At 39.8% G+C, this 26,891-nt stretch overlaps 1 protein-coding gene across 1 annotated transcript in view; it reads right to left on the bottom strand.

The window, feature by feature from the left end:
• Positions 1-7,763: 7,763 nt before the first annotated feature.
• LOC116791883 (collagen alpha-4(IV) chain-like) overlaps positions 7,764-26,891 on the bottom strand; it is a 69,166-nt gene continuing 50,038 nt past the window's right edge. Inside the window, 14 exon segments of the mRNA XM_032698319.1 lie at positions 7,764-10,275; positions 10,891-11,177; positions 12,964-13,152; positions 13,882-13,998; positions 15,742-15,873; positions 17,299-17,307; positions 17,613-17,711; positions 18,326-18,481; positions 18,977-19,084; positions 20,861-20,989; positions 21,782-21,853; positions 25,663-25,770; positions 25,972-26,079; positions 26,552-26,626. Of these exon segments, the coding sequence (XP_032554210.1) occupies positions 10,012-10,275; positions 10,891-11,177; positions 12,964-13,152; positions 13,882-13,998; positions 15,742-15,873; positions 17,299-17,307; positions 17,613-17,711; positions 18,326-18,481; positions 18,977-19,084; positions 20,861-20,989; positions 21,782-21,853; positions 25,663-25,770; positions 25,972-26,079; positions 26,552-26,626 (1,853 nt within the window). The 3' untranslated portion in view covers positions 7,764-10,011.

The raw sequence follows: 26,891 nt of genomic DNA, 5'->3' as shown, positions 1-26,891 counted from the left end.
CTATGCAATTTTTCATTACAAGCCTTTCTCCATTAGCCATGATGACCAACTTTTTTGGGGGGAATGGCATGTGAAATGGCACTTGAAAAGATTGCTTTGATGACAATGGCTAGATCATTTGAGTCCAGGCTTAAGCTTTTGAGCAGTCTTCCAAACTGTGTGAAAAATAGTTGCAGCTATCCCTACCCTGTGGAATTATTTCATACAACCTTCAGTGTTGCAGTCTTCCTCAAAACACACCATTTTATCTTGAGCTTATATGTGATAAAACTGGGTTATAACTACTTATGATTTCCTAAAGCCTTTCTTAATCTTTAAATATTAAATATTCTTAATATGCTTTAAATCAAAAAGTGCTGCCCTTTACAGAACTGAAATAATTTATTAGGAGTTTTATGGAAAGGGAGGTGGATATGCCATACAAAGAATATATTTATGTAGTAACTTTTCTAAAACATCTATTTCTCTAAAAAGGCTTGGAAATTGTATTGTGTATGTGCTGTTCATGCAGCTTTGGAAATTCCACTATTTATTTATCTTGTTTGAAGACCAGTAGCAGAGGTGAGAGTTTGCAGACTTGTGGAGACCATGCCTAAATATAAGCTACCTTGAATTCCTCATTTTCTAGAAAGAAATTCCCTACCCAGCTAGAGGATTTGATAGGAGAGCTGAGAGTTCAGTTGCCCCCCTGGGCAGACCCTCCACCCAGCAGCTGTCCTGCCTCTTCAGCACTGTTAACTAACACACCTGGAGGGCTTTGGTTCCAGTATCACTCTGAAAAATCACTCCTTGACCAGGCATTTGATCTTCACAATGGAAGAATTTCTTCTGTTTCTTCCTGTTTTCAGTCCTGGAGAGGTGTGGTTGCACAAGAATAACTTGGTTATTGGTACAGACCTATTGGAATCTCTTCATCAGCACTGGTGTAGTAGAGCATCAGGATGAGCAATTTAAGGATTTCACCAACCTGTGCTTTATGAAGTCTAATTTTCTACAGGATTGATCTCTTGAATGTAAAAAACAGTGCTGTATTTTTGATATACCCAAATAACCTGAAAATAAATTGTTTTACTGTGTTCTTTAAATAAATAATACAACTTCAGTTTGTAGCTAATGTATGTAGGGAAAACTTTTGTTTGCTGAGGAATGCACAAGCTGTTCAGGTCTGTGATGCAGACTTTGGCCATGACTGCAATGTGAGTTTGGGTGTCTTGTTCAGTAGTGTAAGAACACTGTTAAAATTCTGCAAAGGGCTTTCTGGCAAATTCTAAGGCACTTAGTACATATGGAATGTTAATTTTTGGTGCTTTTGGGCTTGGTTGTTTTTGTATATATGCAATAGCCATAGAATAAAACAGCACATACTTTTATGGAAGGCCAACTTTTCTGTGCTCACCAAAAATAAGTATCAAAAACCTACATATTTTTCTCAGCAGGTGGATGGAAATGAGAAGGAAGTAGCATTGGTTCCTCAGACAAATCTTTTAATGCTCTGGTCAAAAGTTTCAGTGTGACTCACCGTGTCTGTGAAGTTCTGATATTTAACTTATTTAAAACCATTGGATTAGCCACTTGTCAGTTGAAAAATACTTAGAGAAAGTCAAAAATCTGATTACAATGCTATAAGCACTTGTTTTTGTGAACTGCAAAAATTTTCAGTACTAATAATTGTTCATTGTTCTGACCTTTTTGTATATAAAATTGAAATAAATATTTTTTTAATATTTAAAGCTGTTTGGTTTTAATTGTAGTAATTAATAAGGTGTATATTTTAAATTACAGAGCTGCTGCCATGTTGTTAGAAATTAATTGTGATACCAAGGGGGCAGATGGATTGTGTTGGGACTAATTTTGTTTCTTTTTAATTTAGTGACAGTTTGGGAATTAGATTATTGAAAAGTTCCAGTACTTACAGTATTTGGAAAGTGTATTAAACAGCGTGATTCTTGCTCATTGCAGGGGGTTGAACCACATGGCCTTGAAAGGTCCCTTCTAACCCAGACTATTCTGTGATTCCTTAGCAGGATTTTTACCATTAAAGCTCCCACAAGTTTAGGTTTTGGAGCACCAGTGAGGGGAGATGTAGCAGATGAATCCCTGCCATATGCTCTGCTGCACTTCATCTCTCCAGGGACAAAAATTAAGGGCAGTCTCCACAGATGGGTGTTCCATGTTGCATATTCTCTGGCACTATTTAGTGCCTGATTAAACCTCAAGTAAGGACTCTTTAAGAAAATGTAGCTTTGTATAAAATATTTTAGCGTCTGCAGTTTGATTCCTTTGTTGCAGGAGCTGTGATTTCTTGTGAGCTTTTTGTACTTCCTCTAAACTCTGTGATCAGATACCATGTAAGAAATTCCACCCCCTAATTAATCCTAATCAGCAGACTTGTTAACAGGCACATTCTTGAAATTTAATGGTTGAATGGCCTAACATATTATTGTTAATAAATAGGGGTTTCTTGCAGTCCAGAATTAAGATGTGATGAAAGAACTGTGTGTTTAACTTTAAAATTCTTTTTCCTCTTCCATCTTGTCTTTAAGCACAGGCAAATTGTAAAAAGTGAAAGGGAGACTTTAACTCTTATCACTGATTAAAATTTGTTCATACCACAGATAGGCAAATAAGGAAAAAAGAACCTAAATACTGATTCATTAAATTAGTGATGGAATGATGATGTGTCTGGGTAGAGAAAAAAATTCTTTATTAAAGCAGACCTTACTAGGTTTTCTGCTAAAAAAAAAAAAAGGCAGAAAAGAGGGAAGAGAGCATATCTGAGAGAGGTAAAGCCTTTGGTTTTTAACTATATATTAAGAAACTTAAATTGCCAGTGATTGATGGAGCAGCTGTGAGCACTGTCAGCCCAAGGCAGTTACCTGGACTATGGAGGGAAGAACAACTTACCTCTTCTGTGATGACAGCATGAATGGGAATGCCTGCAGGACAAAACTAACTTTCTTTGGTCATCCCTTGCTCTCTTTAATTATCATCCTCATATGTGACAAGTGTATATACTGTTAATACAAAAATGAAGAACCGTTGAACCTTTCAATCTGCTGCTTGTGCCTGGACCTGACACTCAATAGGTGAGAGCATCTGAAGATCACACAGCAAGTCTGAGTGAAACAGTGAATGAGTGACTTGGGAGGCAGTTTGGGTACAGCTGCCTTTGCTGTTGTTGTGAGGTGATGGGAAGGGGTGTTGCAGTTCATTTTCACTTCTGGTTCTGGGGCTGGTGAATTGTAACCAGTTTTGTTTAGCACTGAATGACTAAGTGTGAATCACGCTTCCGCACAACAGCTGGCGAACAGATCCTCATGTTTATGTGCTGTGGCTTCTTGAGTGTGCAGACATGAAGGACAGAATCATCTTATGGTTTTATTACAAGCTTCTCATTGTTTCCTACATATGAAAAAAACCCACCAGTTATTTCTTATTTGTTACCAGATTTCAGAGGGCAAGGAAATATTAACACTGCTGAGCTTTCAGTTGGAGGAACTGTTTCTAAAGGAGTATCAAGCTTTCTAAAGGGTCTTACAGTGAATACTGATATCCATTTACTTTTTCAGGAGCTGTGAAAACTTGGAGACAGTTTTCCGTACAAATCTAATGTGGTTTGGGTATTTTTGTTTATATGATGTGCTGAGGTTGGTAAAGCAACTGGGTTAGTAAAAGAGAAGATCAAGGATACATATGACAACAGTCTTCTGCTGCATGAGAACAGTGGTAAACTCATCTCTCTTGTCCATTTACAAGCAGAAATTGGCCTCATTTGCTGCAAAATGTGTGTAAATGAAGGATTTCTAAACATGCAGGTAGTGAACTTTCCTAATAGGCTGGGGATATTCCAGAATTTCCTTCTTCTCTCTTTTTGGAGCCTGTTAAACAAAAGTATCTCTTCATGGCTGCTGGGCAGGTCAATAGTAAATGTTCTTTTCCCTAGTGGAGAATGTTGGATTAGTTTAGGTCCTTCACCAAAACATTCCTTACAGGGACCATTTAAGAGCTATTGGTGGGTGGCCACTTCTGTGAATTCCTGTTTTCCTTATCCACATAACAGGGAAAAGAACAGCACCCAAATCCATACAGTATTAATGAATATGGAATGACCTGTTTGCCGACTTTTAAAAATTTTATTTTAAAGTAAGTATTTATGTATGCAGTTCTGCAGCTGAGAAGGCTGTTGTTCCATCATTTATGCAGAGATATAACCTGTCTGTGGCCAAAAGTTCTATAACATTTGGTACCACTTATTGCATCTATGTCACTTTTTACATGCATCTTAAATGTTCAAGCATGATAAAATTAAAACATTCTGAAATACTAACTTGCTTTGTAGTTTTTAAAATGCAAAATGCAGAGTCTAACAGATTACAGCTGCAACTGCCTCAGAGTAGCCATTTTTAATTTCTTCAATTCCCATCAGAATTTAATTGATTTCTGCCTCTGAGAAAGTTTAATCTCCACTTTAATGAAAATACCTCTGTCTTCATCATGCTGAACTGTGTAAGAAGGAACATGTGTCTGCAATAGGAGTGGTATTTGTCATCAGTGCACGGAAGACTAAATTCTGGAAAAGATCTTGTTTTTCTGTGTACTGAAACTTTGTTTTGCCAAGCTGAACATGATGTCAGTTTGAGTGCTTCATTCGAAATCTTTCCATAAACCGGGAGTAACACACAGGGATTTCTCTCTGTTGGGCAGCTCACCCTGCACATGAAGTTCATCAGGGTGGTTCCTTACTGTGTCCCTTCCTTTAGGACTTGGTTATTATTTCATCTCACATTTTCTGCATTTCTGCTTCCCTGGATCTGTGGAAAACATTAAAATATGTGGAATTTCAAATCCCATGAAACTCAAGCCTGTCTCCTTTTGTAAAGCACAAGGTGAGCTTTGCTGTGAGGTGCCCTGAGCTGCTGAAGGCTGGCTGTGTCATACTGAGGAACCATGTTTGTTTAATGCAGTCTCACTGGAATGATAAATATGGAGTTGTTTTTACTTTACACTTATAAAATATCACCTCTAATTGAACTTCCAGTACCTTCTGGAACATCTGGATGAAGTGGCTAGGAAAGGGGAAAGCTGTTAAGTATGAATATGGAGCAGCATCTGTTGGAGTGCTGATGGTGATTTTTTTCTCCACCTGGCTAATTTTCCAGCTGGTTCGGGTGGGCAGAATTTCAATGCCTGGTTTTGTTGTTTGGTCGGTTTAAAATGCTGATTTCTGAAATCAGATCCAGTCATGAAACAGATCCCCAGTTTGATGAAGCAATTGCCTCACCTGCTGGAAAGATCTTACCAGAGTTGTCAGAATATTCTTATTGTTTTGGAGTGAAGACTGATGGACTCTGTCCTTGCCTGACTGCTGCTCCTCACAGCTGGCTTTGGAGAGATCCTTTTTCTTGCAAATAACTGTTCCCCATTACAGATCCTCCCCACGGTCTTGAATGTTTTTTTTCTTTCTTGCTCAGTTCTAATGTAGGTCAAGCCTTAGAAGAGGAGTCCTCATCTGCACAGCATTTTTCTGTGTATGGCCCACTGAATTTCTATGTATGGCCCCACTGGATCTTTTTCAAACAAGTGAGCAGCTTGGGGTAATGGATAAAAGCTTTGCTTTATTTGTGTTAAATACAGGCAAAAAATGTATGGACTGTATGCATTCATGTTTTGACTGCATTGATACTTTTGTTTTTCTCTGGTGCTTATGAACCAACCAAAGTAGGAGAGAGTTTTTTGGTTAAGGGTTTACCCTGGAAGAATTCCTGGACCAAATGTGATGCTGGGAATGGCTCATGCCAGAGCAGGTACTCCCAAAAAAGGGCTGCAGCCCATGAAGGAATTATGTCAGAGCACAGAAAGAGTGAGAAGGAAGGGGCAGCGCAGAGAAACTACTTTGTGCCTGGAACAACACCCACCCTCCTATAAGCTCCTCAGTACCTCTTGCCTCACTGAAGGGACTGAGTGTCACCTACAGCAGTGACAAGGGAGCAGAAGAGGGTCAGGAGTGCAGTTGAGCCTGGGAAATTGGGAAAAAAGGTATGTTTAGGTTTCTCAACCTTCTCCCCAAAACCTGAATCAGTCAATTTATGCTAATTGAAAATAAATTAAATTCCTTGAGCTGAATGTGCATAGCCCCCAACAGTACTTGGTGAGTGATTGCCCTGTCTATATCCTGACCAATGAGTTTTCTTGCTCTTTTTCCTCCTGTTTTCTCTCCTGTCCTGCATGGGGGGATGAAGCAGCTGGACAGATGTGGCTGCCAGCCAGCACGAGCTCCCCACGGGAGTTCAACTCTCAGGCACACGATGTTGCTGATGTGACAGCAGGTGACAAGCAGGGACCTGGAGCAGCAGGCTTGGCCAGGGCTGGGGCACAGCTTTTGTAAGAAGTTGCAAGTTGTGTCTGCTCACAGGCCCAGCCAATCACCCTCTCTGGCTGGAGCTAAAACATCGTTCTGATGATATCATTCTGATACCTGTTCTTTGCATGTGTATTGTGGACTACACATCCAGAAAGTTCTGCTACACACAAATGAATCTGAAGTACAGTTTAAAAATACCATTTTTACAGTACAGCACCACTGTGATAAAATCAGTGATGCCTGATGTCAGTTCTGCTTTCGTCTCTCTCTCCCTTTTGACATGCTTTGTATACACCAAAAGATGACATTCAAGTGACATTTCCTTGTCTTATGAAAAACACCAAATGAAGCAAAAATGGCTGCATTTCTTAAGAGCAGAACAGGGTTCAGGGTATTCAGTGTTTTAACTCTACCAGTTATCGTCTAGAAATCCTGGTGTGAGGGAGAAGAAGCTGCCACCTGCCCTGAGGATTTACCATGGGGTAGAGCCAGGCACTCTCCCTGCTCCCTGGCCACACAGAGGCCATGGTTTGCCAGGGGGATGGGAAAGTCTCCTCATTGCAAATTACTGGTTCTAAATTGAGTTCACCCCAAATGGCTCTAATTCCAATGACCTCCGAGTGTAGCCAGCATAATTTTCTGTGTTGCTGTTAATATCCTGCCTGCTGTTTAGGGTAAAATTCACTTCTTCACTAGATCCAAAGCTCTGGAATGCAATAGGAAGGGTAAATTGGACTTTAGGATTAGCACAAGGCTTTTTGGAGTTTTTACTAGTTTCAGCTCTGCCTTTTCACACTTAATTTCATAATTAGGTTCCCTATGAATAATTTACTACATTTTTCTGCTTATAGTCACTGGACAAATGATGGCAAAGTTAAAGCATCTGCTGGTTTATACTTTGGTCTGTCTTGCTGTGGAATACTAAGCCATTTATCTGCAATTTCATTTTGAATTAGTACAATGTTTCTGACAAATGCCTTATGGAGTCAGCTGAGCATGAAACAGGAATTTACACACCTATGAAACATTTGATACATCAGTGGTAGCTTAAAAATACAGCTCTTATATTAGCACCATGCTCTAACTAACTGAGCTAATCTCAGGGTTGTATGTTCTTATAGACCCTAGTAAAATGTAACTGGCAGAGATGCAGAAACTCTGCATCAAAATAATATAGAAATATGACTGTTATGTGTGATTTTTTTAAAGCAAAAGAGCAAGATGGTAAAATACTGTGAAATGGCTTAGTTAAATTATTGTTGGGCTTTTTGTTGATTCTTTCAGATGTTTTTAAGATTTTTCTGTATATTTGTTCAAGTTGGGTGAACACAGATCCAATTCCAAAGTCCCATTTTATTCTCTGTTGTCTTCAACTTGTCTCAATGACAAAGTTTGCAATAACCTAACGTATAAGGTTTTATTTATTGTTTACCTCAGTGCAGTTTGTACCAAAAGCCTCACTTTGCATTCCAGCAAAGCCACAACCCTTCTCCAGAGAGTTTCTCACCTGAAAGGAAGCTGTAAATGAGTGATGGAGGAGCTGGTGAGTACTGCCAGGTAAAGCTCATTCATGAGATCTTAACGTGGAATTACCTAAATCCACCAAGGAAAGGGGGACATCACCTGAGGATGCTGGGTATTTGTCTGTGACTGTTCACATAAGCTGAAGCTACCAGCCCCTTGTGGCTTCAGCTGTGGCCTTTTTGGAAATACAGTTTGCACACCTTGAAGAAGAGGTGACTGCAACCCAGTCTCCTCTCCACATGCTGCTTTCTTCCCACAGGAAGCTCCTGAGCTACTCAGCACCTTGAAGAGTTGAGACAGTGGATTTTATGTTGAACAGGAGTGCTGCTCTCCCCTGGGTGTGGGGTGCTGTCTGAAGCCAGGAGGGGAGTGAATTCCTTCATACAGTTCAACAGCAGGGATTGGTCCCTCCCCAGGAGACTGTGTGGTGTGTCATATGTGGTGTGTCACATCTGCCGTGTCCAGTCAGGATCACCAAGGAGTGAACCGAGGTGTCCCCTGTCCCAGCAGGCACTGGGACCAAGATGGAAATGTTCCCTGGGACAGGTGGGGATGGGACATGCCCCAAGAGGACTCCTGACCCTTGCCCAGGCGACAGAGCAGGGGAGTCAGTGAGCCCAAGTAAGCCTGGCAGATCAGAGGGGTTTGGCTGGTTTGTCAGGAGGAAGTTGCACAGTCAGATGTATTTACACTTGAATGGACTTACCCTCTGACTGTTTTATTTTCCTCTGGCTGAGACTGGAATGTCTGTCTTTCCTGCTCTTTGAGTTTGTGTATCCAGCTTTTAAATTGGCTGATCAGCCTGTTGTACTCGTGATGGCTTCAGAGGGAGTTTGCTTTGAATTAGGACTCTTGGATGAGGATCGTGGTTTCCTTGAAAATCCTTTTGTTGGGGGCACCTCAGTGAACACAAATTGAAATGAATAGAGCTGGGAAAAGCATTTGATTCCATTCTAGTAAAATGTAGCTTATTTAAGTGGTAAAAAAAGCATTTGTGGTCCTTCTGCACATGATGGATTCTCCATTTGCAGTCTGTGTTTTCAGATGTCTCCCATGATTCAAATATGCATTGAATAGTTCTGGTTTTATATCCGATTGAAGGAGGTATAAATGTGTTTTAACTTTTTCAAAAGGTGATTAGTGCTTTGGCTTACGAACGTTTTAACAACCAGTGCTTTGAAAAATAAAGAGCACCTCTAGTGCTATCATTCCATAAGGATCTCAAAGGTGATGATGCTTGTTTTGGTGGTGTATTTACAAACAAAGAAGCAAAAAATGAACAAAATTTATTTTCCTAACACTTCTTATATTCATCACTCATGTAAGTTCACCCATTTTATCAACATCCCACTGTTTCTTTTCAATTAATAGTAGAAACTGCTTTGTTTCTTCAACTATTTGGCTTGGAGCTTAATCATTTAATGTAACTGCTCTTAGAAATTAATTGTAAATATAGATATAGCTTTTTAAGGATTTGTTATCTCAACTAATTTTATTTTCTTACATAATCTGCTATTAAATGGATTTGCAATTTTTTTGTTGCTTATGAAAGCCCAATTAACAGTTCTTTCACAGTTTGGTCAGTAAAGGCTTTCATCTTCGTTTTTTTTATTATTAGAGTTTTTTAACAATTACATTTCCCCCTTCCCTCAGAAACAGCATGTGCAGAGTTTCTTTTGCTTGGGAAATTCAGCTACAGGGCTTTGACATTTGTATATTTTAACATTTCTATAGATATGGATAAATATTTGTAATATACCATATAAATGCACATACTCTTCCTGCTGTAAATGCCACTTCTAACAAGAAATTCACTGTCTTGCACTACAGGTATGGTGTCCTTGGTATTCCCAACTTGACTCAACCCCCCAAGCTCTGTTCCCTGTACCTTATGGCAGTGGACTCCAATGTTGACAGAGTTTAATTTTTTAAAATTAATTAATTTATACTAGATTTTTCTACCTGTAGATGTGTGTAGATGGGTGGCTCAACAGATCCTTCATCTTTCAGTCTTCCAACAAAGAGAACAGTTCTGCACACTTTCAAACACATTCAAATATGAAATGCTGTTTAAACCTTTATCATGCTCTTTATGCAAGTCTGGCTGTCCATTGGTGGTTTGCTTGTTAGCCATGCTTCAGGCATACCTGGCATCTACTGATTTTTTTCCTCTGCTCTTGTCCTTCTTTAAGAGTTCCTGACAGAGGGGCTGATGCAAACTGCAGTTCAGGCATCACAGTTGTCAGCCAGAAACTGTATTCATTAGCAAAAAATTGACATGTCCCCCGCTGGCCCTGGCATTCGATGAATGGTGCTGATCTGAAGTCTTCTAGGCAACTTCCAGGTGACATAAGGGACTGTCCACCACCCTGATCACCAGATCCAGTGTGCTGGAAAGAACAATGACAGAATTTGACAACTGTGCATGAAAAATAGGTAAATTATGTTAATCTGTCTTTTTTTCTTACTTTATTTGCTTTTAATTGTACTGGTTTGGTAATCTTAAATTAGAGTAAGCTTTTTTTGCTGGAGAAAATCTTAATTTGCTCTGTAATGGGTTAATCTCAAAAGTCTAGAGCCAGCTCACTTATTTTTCAGGTATTTATTGAACTGAAGAAAGAAGAAATCTGGGTTGATTCTGAACAATTCTCTTATCCAAACTGCTGCAAATGTAACTTGAGGATGGCATTAAACAGACCTGGAGCTCTAGTTCTGAAAATTGTCTTTGTACCTGAAAATCCCATTGTTTATTCCAGACAAGCAGGCAAAGCCTTTGTAATTTTAAGAAATGTGTGTTTTAAGGCTGTGGGTACAGAAATGCAGCTACAGCCAGGTTCTGCAATTTGGAACTAACCCTCGTCTTGTTTCTTGTTGTGAATTTTCCTTTTCAATGTCCCGTAGGCATCGGATAATTTACTTTTCAGCCCTAAAAATCTTCGAACCTTCAGAATACGAAAACTGCACGAAAGAAACTTTTCTACACGATCGCGCGCCCAGAGTCTCACCATCAAAAAGGAATATCCTATCCAAAGGCTCCTCCAGTTCACTGGGCAGGGAGGAATTGACTCATCTTGGCTGTGAACTGCCACTGCCTGGGCTGGGGCCTCACACACAGCACATCTGCTGATGTATGGCTGGATTTCCTCTTCGGAGAGCGGCGCCATCGGCAGAGGAGCAGCACTGGATAACCAGTAGGACTTGTCGTTTCGGCTGGCATAGTAACACACCTGGTTGATGTTACAGTAAGCAAAGGGCATGGTACTAAACACAGGGAGACAAGATCCTGCCAGACCTGAAAATAATAACAAATGATGCAAATTACTCCACTTCTAGGTAAGTTGAAAATAGTATCCTGGCCAATGTTGCTGCAAAACTGTATATCTTAACAGCAGTTAGGTAATTCACAGATCTTAAACCTCCCAGACCTTTACCAAAACAGCTGGTTATATGGAAAACAGAGAGTTTTTTAACCAATAAGTGTCTTCCTTTGACCAATAATATTTAACTGTGTCACAATCCAGTATTTAAAGATGATACAGTTTGTCACCATGGGAAACAGTTATGATAACAAATTTCTTAGCTGTGCCAACGCTGAAAAATAAATTAAGCAAGAGGTGGTGGCTGGTTTAAAAGGAGATTAGCTATTTACAAACTCATTAGGAGCAGTGAGAAACCAAATGCCAATGCTGATAAATAGAAAATTTTTGTAAAGTATGACAAACCGTTGCTACCGGTGCATTAAGCTGAAATTTCAGCAGCTGTTCTCTTGCCTTCCAGAAAGGTTTCACCGAATCTCAAAGTGAAATAAAAGGATTGAGGGATTTTGCAGAGCCAATCCTGCAAAATTCTCATCAGGCAGACATCAGTGGGAACTAAGAAGTGACTAGTGCATACTTCAGCATACTTCAGAGGTGAAGCTCTTCCAGAACTGAATTTGGAACAGTTTCATGATGACCTATTTAGTTAACACTAATGACTGCACAAAGTTCTGCCTTGAATTTTGTGTGTGAAGTGTTATTTCTGTAACTCCCCCAAAACCGAACACCTTCATTAAAGACATGTGACATTTCTGTACAGAAGCCAGTTTTGTTTATCACTGATAATTTTCCATTCCAGTAGTAATAAAGGATCTGGAGCAGCCTGAGGAGGGAAAATGCCTGCAAAATCACAGGAGATGGGGACTCTGTTCTCTTTGAATTTTATTTTCACTGCTGTTAGGAGACATTCTGTTAGCAACTGGCTCTCCTGGGGAATGCCAAACACACAATGAAAACATTTTAAAACAACACTGCTATTCTAAAAATATCCCTTTTTATTGCTCTTTTAAACACTTCTGTTTTGTTCAGCTTATTAGGTCCTTGATCTTTTCTCCTCGGAGACTTCTTTGACTTGTATAACAAGTCAACAAGAATTTAGGCAACTTTTTCTGTGTAAATTGCCACCAATCAGTTTCTCAGACTGCAAATCAGGCAGCTTATTTAGACAGCTGATTTTAGTCAGAACTGTAGAGGATGTAGATGAAATGACCCAGGACACCAAAAGGAGCTGTCTCTGGGAGAAATTTCACTTTGGCTTTTCCAGAAAATATTAGCTTCTGACTCTTAAAAGCACAGAATTCTGCTGTACACGTGGCACATAATCTACTTGTAAAGCTTACTTACAGGGTCCAACTGTAACTACCCAACTTAACCAGCTCTTTTGCCCAAGCTGTCTCTACTGTAAAAAAGGGAGCTATTTGAGTGTGGCCAAATGAGTTTTCTGACGTAGGAAAATCTATCCAGACACTTCAAAGACAGCACAAAATTACTCCCTGGGATAAGTGAAATAAACCACTCATCTCTCCAACTTCTAGTCAAAATTACTTAGAGATAGAAATAGTTTTTCATTCAATTGCATTGCAGCAGAAAGCCATTTTTAGTGGGTCACATTATAGGGCAGCATAACCAAGTTCATTATCATCAGTGTAAATTAGTTTTGAGACTGTAGTAAATAAGATTCTTGTCTTGTCTTATCATTCATTGTATAGATCACACCATATTAGACCTTAGCTGGAGAGCAATTATCATTACAATACATACCAAGATCTTGATTATGGGCTTTCTCTTGTCCTTCCAGGTACAGCAAACTATAGCCAGTCCATAATTTTGGCATCCCCTGTGGGCAGAGTGGTTCTCTGTCTGACTGACTGTGAAGGACGAGCAAGAATCCACTTGCAGTTCTCGTGTGGGGGCCTGGTGGTCCTGGGATACCAGTCTGGCCAGGTGGACCTTATCCATAGGAGAAAGGTAAAAGAAATTTACTTGTATAAAATATAGCAAAAGTTCACACTAGCTATATGTTAAGTGTTCAATAAGGAGTTCCTGACTCAATATAATACAACTCCACGGGCTGTCATGGGCAATAAAGACACCAGTGGACTTATGTTATCCTTCTTATGGGAGACAAATGAACTGGATTACCACTGAATGCTTGGCAGTTGGCTTTTCTGTTGTGCCTCTGTCTTGTGCTGTATGGATTAAGAAATGAACAGAGGTGGGCAATGATTTCCCAGACTTACTCAGTAGGATGACTTTTCTGGACTGAATTTGAATCTTTGCGGTAAGAGTCGATGCCCCTTCCTCACATATGTATTAAACCCTTCATTTATTCAGGAGCAGTCACAGTTAAAATACAATTTTAATTACTCCCAGACAGTTGCCCCATTAGCCCTGACTCAGAGATGCATGCCTATTGATATGTGCTGTCTGAGCCTCTGTGGTTAATTGCCTTTCTGCTTAATAATGGATGCTGAGATAAATTTTCTTCCAACAAGTCTTGTTATGAAATCATTCACAAATGTCTCTATATCAGTGTTTGAACTGAGAGGGGGGGAAAAGCATCATGGAATCTCAGGCTAGAGGTGGATGCATCCATGTGTGAACTGGGGGAGTAGAGAGGAAACTTGTTCTATCCATCATCTCACACATCTCTCCCCCAGAGTCATGTTCCATTCTTACCTTGTGGCCCAGCATATCCTTGCTCTCCTCTGCTCCCTTGGTCACCTGGTGGTCCAGGTGCCCCTGGCAAGCCATCTTGACCTGGCAGGCCACATGACCCTTCTTCACCTTTTTCTCCTAGATAAATACAAAGGATGTGCTTTTCCTTCGTGTTTCCTTCGCTGCATTTTAAGGTTATACATTGTCTAAACACAAAGGGCCAGTCACAGAAAAGACACCAGGCCAGGGAGGTGCAGAACCCCTTTCTGCTGGGAATTCTCTTCACTACTTACCCACTCTGTGACCACAGTAGTGGCTCAGAGGCATGACTTTAGTAACAGCAGCTCCTGATAAGGTTTTACATCCTCTCCAGAAGCTTTGTGATTTACAGTTGATATTAAAGCACTCCCTACCAAACATTATCAGGCAAGCCTCTTGTGTAATTGCCATCAGGATCTGTACTGTCTCATGAGCTATAACTCATCCCTTAGAAACCAATTCAGCAAAGTCTTAGAACACACAGTGAACTCTCCTTGAAGTAAGGGATGTATTGGAGTACTTACAGAACAGGGAGGGACTGCAGAATTGGACTATATCCAGGGGGGAAGGGTAAAGACATTTTCAGGCTCCTGCTGTCCTCACCTTTCTGTATTTCTTATGTGTCCATATATTTTTACACATTAGCAGATGAGGTGTGGCCGTGACAGTAAAAGCTGTGTCTCATTTGCAGGGCACAGATAGTGATGGGCCTGTTCACTGGCTACTTAAAACATAATCTGAATTCAGTATTTACACTTGTCAGGTATTATTGCACTTAGCAGTGGTTTTCCTCTTTTGATAAAAACCAGTTTTCAGATGAGGGTGTGTCTCCAGCACCCACCACGGTTGTTTCTCAGTAATGGTGTGTTTCACTCCTTGCAGATTTTGCTATTCAACCTGCAGACTGAGTCATTCAAGGTTGTCTCACAACATTCAAAATTTCCCCATGTTATTTTTTACTAGATTCATTAAGAAAATCTAAACCAGTCAAAACAATTAACAGCATTTCTATGTTGATTGCACAGTTATTCTGCCAAAGCTTAAGCACACTGAAGTTCTAGTAAAGCACATTGTTTTTGCCAGTAAAACTTCCAGTTTGCCTTCCAAGCCAGAAGAAAATTGGACTTCTCCTATCTTAATGAAAGGAGAAGCATTACTAAGTATTTTTTTATTTCTCTCATAAAACCAGTACAAATATGTGTCATTATATCACCTGGTTTTACGGAAACTCTTGCATGGAATCTCCTGGAAGAATATAATGAATTTTCCCTCTGGAGATACTGGATGTCCAGAGCAGCCACTACGACAAACTTCAGTTTCCCAAGTAGGAAAAACCTAAAACCACACGAGGGATTCCACTATCTAAACTGAAGATACTCTGCAGACAGGCTGTGCTTTATTTCCATGAAGATGGTCTCTCTGTTGGAATTGTCAGTACCAGCATCACCCTTGTTTTCTTTTTATCTGTCAGAAGAATGTTTCGGTTTTTCATCATTTCTTTTTAAGATCTCTTTGGTCAGTTTTCTTTTCTGGTAACTTTTTCATGTTCTAACAGATAAAGAGCACTATTGTAGCTGTCTCTCTGACTTCAGTGTCTTTTTAGGACTTCGGTTGGCAGAGCTTTGGGGTTCATTACTGCTAAATTTTAAAGCATGTATACTTTTAACATCCTTCAAATATGTCTAAACCATGGAAGTGGTTTGAGGCGTTGCTTTATCATTTGTTGGGAAAAAGTAAAAATACCATTTGAAGAACTCTTTTCTCAACAGTGCCTCATGCTTTTGCCCTCCCTGGCCTAGGAAAAGGGAATGTAGTGCAGGCAGTTTCAAAACATGAGCTTACCATGGGGTCCAGGGTAGCCTATTGGCCCTGGTAATCCTGCAGAGCCATCCTCTCCTCTTTGCCCTGCTTCCCCAGGAGGGCCTGGGATTTTAGGGCATGAATCATCTACTTTCCCTGGTTCACCAGGGTCACCTGGAATGTGTAACAGGAAAGTGAATTGGAAGACTGGTTAGTGGCTCCCGTGCGAAAAGTCAACATAAACGTGAGCTGACTTTGGTGTTCAAGATAATACTTTCAGTATTTTCAAATCTGGAATTACGAAGTCTCTCTGCTTTTAATTTTAGTCTTTTAGCATAGCATTTGACAGCATGGCAAGCATTAGCCAGCATAAGCCAACTGATGTGATCTTTGCCCAGGTGGGCGAGGCCAGTGGCATCCTGGCCTGTATCAGCAATGGTGGGGCCAGGGCAGTGACTGTCCACATGTTCTGGGCACTGGTGAGGCTACTGCTCAAATCCTGTGTTCATTTTTGGGGGCCTCACTGCAAGAAAGACATTGAGGTGCTGGAGTGTGTCCGGAGAAGGGCAGTGGAGCTGGGAAGGGGGTGGAGCACAAGCCTTATAAGGATTGGCTGAAGGAACTGGGGGTGTTTAGCCTGGAGAAAAGGAGGCTCAGGGCAGACTTTACTGCTCTTTACAGTTACTTGAAAAGAGTTTGTAGTGAGTCTCTCCTCCCAAGTAACAGGAGGAAATCACCTTAAGTTTCACCAGGGGAGACTTATATTGGATATTAGGAAATATTTCTTCATGGAAAGGGTGGTCAAGCCCTGTAACAGGCTGCCCAGGGAAGTGGGCGTCCCTGGAGGTACTTAAAAGACATGTAGATGTGGTCCTTTAGGGACATTGTTTAGTGGTGGACTTGGCAGTGCTGGGTTAATGGTTGGATTTGATGACCTTGAAGGCCTTTTCCAAGCTAAACAATTCTATGTTTCAAATATTTGGTGTACAGTTCTGGTCATAATATGCCCCAAACTAATTTGACTTACAGCCTAAATTCAACCCAACTTCAGTGCGAGCACCTTAGCACATGTAAAATTCTATGGTATTTTGCCTATTTTGTTGCTGCAGGACCACCAATAAGCAGGCCAAAAAAGCTAGCCCATAATAGACATTTAAAATAATTATCATATAAAAAAATAAAGGATAGCCACCTTTTATATAATGAAAGTTACTGGGAGCTGTTGCCTGTTTGCATTTTGGAACATAATTTAGTCAGATGAAGAGTTTAGTGTCTGTAGTAATCCAATGTTAGGATTCAAGCTTTTGCTAAGCCTTTGGTTAGAAAAGCATCTCGAGTGAAAACCAAAAAACCAATTCTAACTAGAAACAAGAGATTTCACAATTCTAATTGACGTTATAGCATGGGACTTCTCAACACGGCACTATCATGATATTGGTGCTAGAGCTATTTGTGAAACAGGTATTAGAAGTATGTCCTTGTAGCAGTATCTACTATTCCTGGCAGCCACACCAAAAATACCTTCTAATAAGAGTTGAATGTATCTATACATAAGGGAGGTTCCACAAAAAGAACAATAATCAATAGTCGTGAACTTACCAATGAAACCTGAAGGATTTGAAAAATGGAAAGCAGATTGTGACCATTGTGGTGCAGGTGGAAGCGAGTTTCAGGCATGTAAATTAAAGAATGGAATGAGAAGTGAAATCTCTTACATGAGGTGACATTAGAAACAAATACTTAGTTCAGAAATTTTTATGCTACTCAAATCAGAAATCAAGTTGGCAGTTGTGGGGGTTTTTTCTGAGCTTGTTTAAGTTGTCTGTATGCAGGTAAACATTAGTATGATTATATATGAATAGAAGGATCACAGTTACATTTGAGTGACAATGAGTGACAGGTTCATAACTTACCTGTGGGACCTCTGGGACCAGGTCTTCCTTGAAAACCTTGGTCTCCTGGTTGTCCTGTAGCACCAGGTGGACCCTGTGGGCCAGGGATCCCCATAGGACCTGGAAATAAAACCAAACATAAATAAAATGAAGTCTGGCTGCTTAGGACACTTCAACTCTGTAATGTCCCAGAAAGAAATGCTCAATTTCTCTTCTCTTCCCTGGTCCTGAGCTGAATTAAAATTTATGACTTTTCTGTTTGTAGAGACTGGAAGTGATTGGTGTAGATGGGATTTCTCTACAGTGTGTGGAAGAAACAGAATATCTAGATTCCTCTTTTCAAACTAAAGGATCTGTTGAAAGTCCAAAGCTATTGATGTGGGGCAGATGTGAGACTGTTAATTCAAACACATCTACATTTTCCATAGTTTCTCAAGACCCCTAAAGCGGCATAAAGGTTTGTCTATTTGGCAAACTCAGATATTTTACTGTCTTAGATTGGTAGGGAAGTCTTCCAACAAGATGTTGGAAGCAGTGCATGTGAATCTGTCTCTACTCTCACCTTCCATCCCAATCCTATCTTATCTGTAGGTAACCAGGCAGAGCTAGGAAATGTCCAGCCTCTGCCCCTCCTACCTGGCCCAGTCTCCAATGGCAATCCCCTGGGCACAAGGCTCAGTTGCTTTTGGCTGGGCGTAAGTGCACGCTGTAGTTAAAAACATCTCAGATCATACCCTTTGGGCCTTCTCTTCCTTGGCTCCCTGGAAGACCTCTGGCTCCTTGTTGTCCTCGCTGCCCAGGATTACCTGGTGCCCCTCGAACGCCGATATCGCCTGGATCTCCTCGCACAAAGATGGTCTCTCCAGGAGGACCAGGATTCCCAGGATGACCTGTGGTAATAGAACTTTATACTTAATGTGTGCACAAAGTTTAAACATCTAAAAATAGCATTGTTCCACTGGTTTTTGTTTTGGTTTTGTGGGTTTTTTTCCCCTAGTATGTAGGACAGCCCTTGCATGTTTTTGGAAATGCTAACATTAGCCTTTATAAGGAAGAAAATAATAGGAATATTTCCCAAAGGTGTTTAGATTCTGTGCAAGCAAAAGGCAGCAAGTTAGTGGTACATGCATTGAAACACTGTTTCTCTATGTTTATATTTTATATTATGGATTTATTACCATGTTGCTTAGTCTGGAGATCTGTATTTTGTCCTTGCTCTGGTGATCTATCCAGTGTTTCCTTCTCTATGTATGCACTGAGGTATTGACAGGTTTCTTTGTTCCCTATGCACTTTTATACGTTGTTCCACAGACAGTAACCCTGTAATTCCTAGTAGCCTCAGGGTTTTTTTACATGATAAAAACTGGTATTTTTAGTTTTATTACCTCTGATGCCATCTAAGCCAGGTGGTCCTTGATCACCTGGAGGACCAGGAGAAGCACTATCAGGAGATCTTCCCATAGGTCCAGTGGGTCCAACAGGTCCTCTTCTACCTAAAGGATCATGGAGTTTTTTTGAAAATAAAATAATTATCTGAGTATTTTTAGATCACAGACAGAAGTTGCTAAGTAAAAGAACGCTGACATGTGAAGTCATGGAGGTGGTGTATGCTCTCACTTGTATATCAAACATAACAGTGATCAGGGTAATGAAGCCATCTTGTCAAAGTGAAAATATTTATCTTTTGAAATTTTTAATTCTTCCCATAAAATCTATGTAACCTAAAGAATGCATCCTCGCTCTTTGGCATGTCGCAACAATATAAGGTGAGTGGGGCCTGTGAAGTCATTCTGCTTGGAACAGGAGAAGCATTCACAGATTGTTCCCAGCATAAGGGAGTTCAGCTGATTCCTAAAAACCTCAGAACAAAATGAACGTACTAGCCTTAAATACATTTTTTTTTCCTAATTTGTAATCTGGACTTCCGGAAAATAAGACATTAATGCCCTTATATGTTACAGGCAGAAAGAGTTACAGGTTACTATCCTCTGCATAACACTTTTGAACAATCACAGCCTGTTAACATGCATGTTACATTCTGTTGCCTTCTCTTTTCTACAAAAAACCAAATCTAGTTTCTTCAGTCTTGCTTTTGACCCCACCCTTTCATTTACTCTCTAGTGAGTACTCCCTAATCTGCCAAAACTGATCACAGTACACCATGGGAGGCTTGCCTATCCTATGTCAAGCAGTGTTAATACATCTCAGAATTAAACTTTCTCTTTTTTCCTCAACAACACCATTCTGTTGACTCCTCCAGATCACAAATTAGTAACCAAACTGAAAAAAATTGTGTCTTCATCCTAGAATAATTCACCTCACCAGAATTCTCTTCCTGCTATTTTTCCTCTGTGTGTTATGTGACACTGTGGCAGCATAAAGCTAATGTCACTTCTAATCACAGAATTGCTGAGGCTTGAGTGGACCTCTGGAGACTGTCTAGCCTAACCCTCTCCTCAAAGCAGGATCAGCTAGAGCAGGTTGCCTCAGACTCTGTCCAGCTGGTGTTTGAGTATCTCCAATGACAGACACTTCCATAATTTCTCCAAGCAAGCTGTTCCCATATTTAATTACCTTCATAGGAAAATTAAACTTTTCCTTATATTTAAGTAGAATCTCCTGTATGTCAGTTTGTGCCCATTACCTCTTGTCCAGTCACTGGACACCACTATGAAGAAACTGTCTCTGTGTCCTTCCCATCAGGTACTGACACACATGGATAAATTCCCCCAAGCCTTCTCTTCTGCAGGCTGAGCAATTCCCCCTCCCTCAGCCTCCCCTCATAGGACAGGTGTTCAAACCTCTTAACTTTCTCAGTGGCCCTTCCTCAAACACTTGCTCTTTCCTATTTCTATGTAATTCTTATATCACCAGTCTCTTTAAATAATCATTGCAATCTTGTGATGCAGTTCCATCTTGCATTTACATCACAATAGTTGATAGATTTCCTGTAGTTCTGTGACTACCAAATCTTCTGCATTCTTTTTCTTCAGGAATTTTTTTCCCAAGAAACAACCCTACCTAGAGGTTCCCTGAGTCTGTCCAAGTCCATCATTTTCTATTCTTTTCTCTCCTGTAACATAATAAACAAGAAATCCCAGGGTCTCTGTATCTCTGCTCAGGAAACATCAGCGTGTTATTACAACAGCAATGTTTTTAGGGAGGGAATATTCTGGGTGTGTGTAATGTTCATCTTAAGCAGGGTAAGAGCCTGTATGAGCTTTATTTCAGTTCTGCAAAGCAGCACTAAGGAGAAAACCCTTTCTTACCTGGGAATCCTGGGAATCCCCTTTCTCCAGGGGGGCCTGGAATAGAAATACCAGGCCATCCAGGTTCACCTCTGTCTCCTTTTGGTCCAATTTCTCCTGAGTATCCTGGAGGCCCTGTTTCACTTTGACCTTTATAAGAAAACAATTATGTACATAAAGCTTACAGTGAGTACAAATACAGATGTGCAGAATAGAAATACCAGCTGCAGATGTTCCTCCTTGCAAGGGTTGCCTAGTGCTGTTTTTCTGGTTCTCTCTTGGAAGCTGGATAGAGTTTTGTTGAATCTGGCCCTAATTCATCTCTTTCAAAGAAAGCAATCTCTTTGCTTTAATGCTCTTCTTCAGGGGTTATTTTATATTGTGTCACTATGGTCTGTAACTTGAAATGTAAACTGCTTACATGGTTCTAAATTTAATTACCTATCAGCATATATTTGTAAACTGTAGATAGATGGTAAGCATTGTTTTTTGAAATGATGCTTCAAAAGCACATTTTGATAGTTGCAAATACATCAGTGTGAGTGAAATCCAGGTTCCTCTTAAGTTTGTGGCACAACTCCCATTAAAGAATGGGGCTGAGATTTCACAAGTTTCCTTTTAATTTGTTAGTTTCATCTTTTACATATTAAAAAAAGGAGACTTGGCTCTCCTTTGAATCATCTGCACTGAACATCTTAATTTTATAAACAGCCTTGAACCATTCCAACAAAACTATGTAAGTAATGAAAGTTTGTAAGTTTTCCTCACAAATAACTGCAGGTGTGTCATTAGGCATATTCTAGATTCTGTTTGAAAGTTCAGTCTGAGCTTTAATGATATTTTCTGGGCAAGGCAAACATCAAAATAACACACCCCACTCCTTGCACCTTCAGTCATTTAAGAGAAGATTTTCTGCTCCACATAGCTATTTCCTTTCTTTACCTGGAGCTCCTGCAGAACCTTTTTGACCTTTTAGTCCATCCAAGCCATCCAGTCCGGGAAGTCCAGGAAGACCTGAAAGGTGTTACAGGCATGACTGGGTGCCACAATAATCCTTTAAAATCACAATTAAAACACATTCTGGATTAAGATGGGGTATTTGCTGAATTTGATTCTTATTGGCAACTGAAGATGAGATCACACTGCACCCAAGTGCAGCCTTTTTGGAAAGGAAAATGTGAACAAACTGAAAATAGCAATGAGAATACAGTTTCACATCAAAGCAGAAAACACACCTTTCAATCCTACAGGTATTTCCACACTGCAGTCAGCAGTCGAAAGCTTGGTATGGGCTAATTTATAGTGAACTTGTGTCTGTGTCTAGGCTGCTACTGCTACATGTGGTTGACCTGTCCAAAGTTAGTTGTGTTATCCCTTCATGACCTCATGACTGGGTTGCAGACACCACCTAAAGCACCTTTAAAGCTGGAACTTCTTTACAGCTTCTGTTAAAAATGTAAGTGCAATTTAATCTATCTACACTAAAAAGAGGCTAAATTTTCACTCAGCTTCTTTTCTCTGCTCCTGCAGCTTACACATAGAAAACTCTGCTTTTTTGCACCACACTATTACAAAATTTTTCTGAACTGAACAGCACAAAGTCTTTGAAGACAACAAATCTGTAATTGAGACATATGATGGCACGTGATAGTATGTTCACTAGATGACAGTGACTTAAATCTAGTCAGATACAGCTATTGCTTTATAATCTGTGCTTTTTTGAAAATTGCTAAAAACATAGATGGTATTTTTTCATCCATTTTTTAAAGTTGAACTGATCTGAGATTGTGTTTATTGTTTGCAGTGAAGGGTAAAAATATCTCCATGTCTTCAGCACTTTAAAATTTCCTAAATGGTAGATATAAATTACTAAATATGAAAACGTACAGTCTCTTACTTAGTGATAGGAACATATCTGGCAAAACTGATGGGTCATTTGGTCACAGGTTTCAAAGGAGTTTCAGACAGAGCAATGGACTTGGGATGCCTCTTCCTCCAGAGAGGAACAGATTGGAGTGGACACTGATCATCAGTAAGTTGAACAATACTGACAGTGCCTGTTCCTGTCTCTGTTCCACCTCTGCTGCTCATCAGTGTCACATTTCCTTCCCCACCATTTCCTCTCCCTGTCATGCAGGATTCTCAGTCCAGTTGGATTGGTTTTTTTTTTCCACAAGTCTGAATTATCTTTGTCTCCTTTTCCCTGTCTAGCTCCTTCCTGGCACAGAAGATATGTAAGTTCTGTGCCTTGGTGCCTGTGCTCGATCCCAGCATGTCCTGTAGCACAACAATCTGCCATATATCCAGAGAATGAATCTTGACTACTTAAGCACATATGAATGGACATATTTTTTTAAGTTTATGAACTGGTCAAATCTGGCAGAGACAAATTGCTGTAGGAACAGCAACACAAATGCCCTTCATCAACTACTTCATCTGCCAGATTTAAAGGTCCCTAGTTCACAGATGGGTCATATGAGAAAGGAAAAATAAAAAGGCACTAGAGTTCTCTAACAGGCACACCAAAAATTATAATCATATAGCTCTGCCCTCAGGAACTGTTGAATTATTTTAGTTAAAATTTAACAATGGATGAATTGAAAAGGAAAAAAATTCCAGCCTGTAGCAAACACCAGACTGGAAAAAATTTAAATCCAGAAGATTGTTTGAAAACCTGAAAGACATTTATAATATACTCTCTGTGTAATCCACTTTATAATGTGGGGTACTAGTAATCTAACCTGTAATATCTTCTTGCCCTTAATTAACTGTTCTTTAACTTTTCATGACATTCTAAGTTTAAGTCCTGCTTTCTGTAGCCTCCTTGTGCTTTGGACATGTTCCCATTTTCAAATTTATGTAAGAGTTGCATTTGGGGAATTTAACAGTGGTATTTTAAAATTATTACCAACTCCTAACTAATTTTGGTCCCCAGGTCACCATTTAAAACTTTTTTGATCTTTGACTCATTCAGGCAAGATTGATGGCTTGGTTTACTTGCTTTCCAGGGAATTTCTGACACATTTGCCAACAATCCATTATAATATCAGCACTTGTAATTCTAGATTTTTGGATTGCTATAGTCCCATATTTCTAGGTACAGCTGAATTGGCTGACCTGTGCATGAACTACTGTTTCTGTATTGTACAGCCCAATTCAGCTTCTACTTCTATAAGTCATTCTGCTGATGTTCTTAATATTACTTTCTTCATCAAAGATTACTCACACAAATAAGGCTTGCCAGACTAAGCCCTTAACTAGTAAAACTACTGTAATAAAGAAAATGGGATTATGCTTTGGTAGCATAATCTGTTTAACTAATTTTTTAAAAATCCTCAAGTTCTTCAGGCACAAGGCCTTTCATGTAAATGAGAACCAGTGGGATGGACAAGGCTCTGTATTTAGCTATGCACAGCCAATTTCATTTTTAATGCTGGCAACAACACTTGTTGAAAACAGCTCTAAGATCTATATTCTCCAATTGAATTGAAATACAAATACCATTCTGTTTTCATCACTGGGTATACTTTCAAAGTTGTTACCCTTCTTCTCAGCTATGCTGGCAATATATAGAATCCTCAGGCTTAGCAGGCAACTCAGTGTCTAATGAACCACTATTTGGAACTGAACTTTTCCCTCTGCAGCATGTGTGTTAATTTGTTATGTTCCTGTGCAGGACTTGGAATAACTTCTGCACAATATAAAGAAGAAGTGTCTGATCACTTATGACAAGAAGTAAAGAGTCCGTCTGCTGTGAAGAAGTTTTCAGTAGAAGAATATTTTGTGGGTTTTTTGACCCCTCTTGATTCAGATATCCCTGCCACTGCAGATCCTTGCCTTTGTTACAGCAAATATTGTTTGCAACACTGAAATGTTCTCTTGCACATTATGCACCAGCAGGGAATCTGTCATGACAGTTTGAATCAGCACCACTTATTTACTGCAGACAATCATAAATGGTTTCCATTTTTCATTTACATTTTCAGTAGTTTATAAGAAAACTTCTTGATTTTTCCTTAGGCTGAATTTGAAAAAGTGGATCTGTTGTTCTCTCTAACCATTTATTACAGCTCCAAGTGTTACTTTACTGTGGTTTCTGTGTATGGATCACTAATATTTTTCCTGTTCAGGAACTGGTTATGAAACACAATGTAACAGAGAGAGGATACAGAGTTGATAACTTTCTTCATGAACTATTACTGTAACTTAAAATTTCAATTCTGAGCATAGAAAAAGTTAATCATGTTCTCCAACAATAACAACTGTATAGATGAACTACTGTTCAATCTAAACACAATAATCATTGTGAGAAGTGTGAATTAGGATTTGGAGGAAACACTTCTACATTAAATCCCTCAAAATTCAGTTTTGGGACAAAACAACACAACAAGAAAACCAACAGCAAAAACCAACTGAAGTTATCATAATTTGTTAAAACAAGTTTGTTAGACAAATCTGTCCATAGCAGTCTACTGGGTTTGTAGAGTAACAGTGGCACTCTATGGTGAAAATGTAGAACACAGCATAACTTAAGTGAAACAACTGAATTACTGCAAACTCCTTTTTCTTGAGTTCTGCTATTGAGTTCAGCTGAGCCCGACTTGGTTTCTACCTTTCTCCTTTTAAATTGTATCTCAGTTTTCTGAGGTAGCATTTATGTTACTTTTCAGAGGTGATGGGAACTGGCTTAATTCTTCTAGTACTTTAGGAGACCAGAGTCCAAATCATGGTCACACTTAGGCCTTTTCCATTTTTCCTCCTAAAAGGGTATTTATGTTTGATACTGCTACATTACCACTAAAATGGCACTGTATACTGTTTACCTTTTCTGCCTTGGAATCCAGGTAACCCTTGCAATCCTGGAGGCCCCAAAATTCCATGTTTCCCTCTTTCTCCAGGTTCACCTGGTAATCCCTGAGGACCTGTAGCTCCTGAGAGCGGGGAAAAAAAAAAATGTGACTACACAAATTTATTAAATCTTGTTCTCTGAGACTGAGCAGACAATTTCTGCTGTCTATAGGCACAGAAATAGCTTTCAATACACCCCTTAATATCTCTGATTTCTCTAGCCTCCTCCACAGAGGGGCCTCCTCAACAGTGCTATCACACTACTTTTTAAATTTTGGTGTTACCTGGTAATCCAGGTATTCCTGGATATCCAGGGTCACCCTTGGATCCTGGCCCTCCAGGTTGTCCTTGGATTCCTGGTGAACCCTTCTCCCCTGGGAATCCACAGAGTCCTTAAAAAAAAAAAAAAAAAAAAAAAAAAGAGTAATCTAGCATTTATTTGTTAAAAGTTGCCCATTCTTCGTCTCATGATAAGTTAAAAAATATAAAATCCAGTAAAGGGTTACTTGACTAGAAAGAGAATCTTACTCAAATATTTCAGATCTTTGCATCTGCCTATTAGCAGTGAGTTGTACAGACCTCACTGGTGCTACCTGACAGAGCAGAAATGGCCAGCACAAGAGAGCCAGGCCAGGTTTGATTCCAGTGAGTGTTGCTGTGTCCATCAGTGCTGTACTGCACCCCAGTAGACTCCACCTCCTATGCTCATGCCACGCTTGTTGCACACTGGGATGTCTCTTTAATCCCTGTGGTTCACTACAGAACCACTCAGTATGCACAGGAAGCAGAGCTCCCTCTCTGCTAACACAACTGAGAGAAAACAAGCTCTTAAATCCGATTCTTTCGTCAGTCAGACAGAGGTACCTGGTAATCCTGGATCTCCGGGAGCCCCTTTCCGACCACGTGCACCAAGCAGAGGAGTTGGGTCACCTCTCTCACCTGTGAAGGTACAGCAACTTCCATTTTATACAAGTATCTTTTTCATCCACAAAAGCAAAGCTGGACAATTTTGTAAGATCAGAAAATTTACTGATAGATATTAACAGCTATAAAAGGGACTGAGAGAACACAGAATGAAAATTGCTTTGGCCCATGCAAATTATGACAGTTCACCTTGATTGCATTTTCTCTTGGATAATTGATCAATAATTAGTCAATGGATATTGACTAATTTTCCATATCCATAAGAATGGATTTGTACATG

This window comes from Chiroxiphia lanceolata, chromosome 10 (genome assembly GCF_009829145.1).
Source record: "Chiroxiphia lanceolata isolate bChiLan1 chromosome 10, bChiLan1.pri, whole genome shotgun sequence".
Lineage (NCBI taxonomy): Eukaryota > Metazoa > Chordata > Aves > Passeriformes > Pipridae > Chiroxiphia > Chiroxiphia lanceolata.
This window is presented reverse-complemented; position numbering and strand designations above follow the sequence as displayed.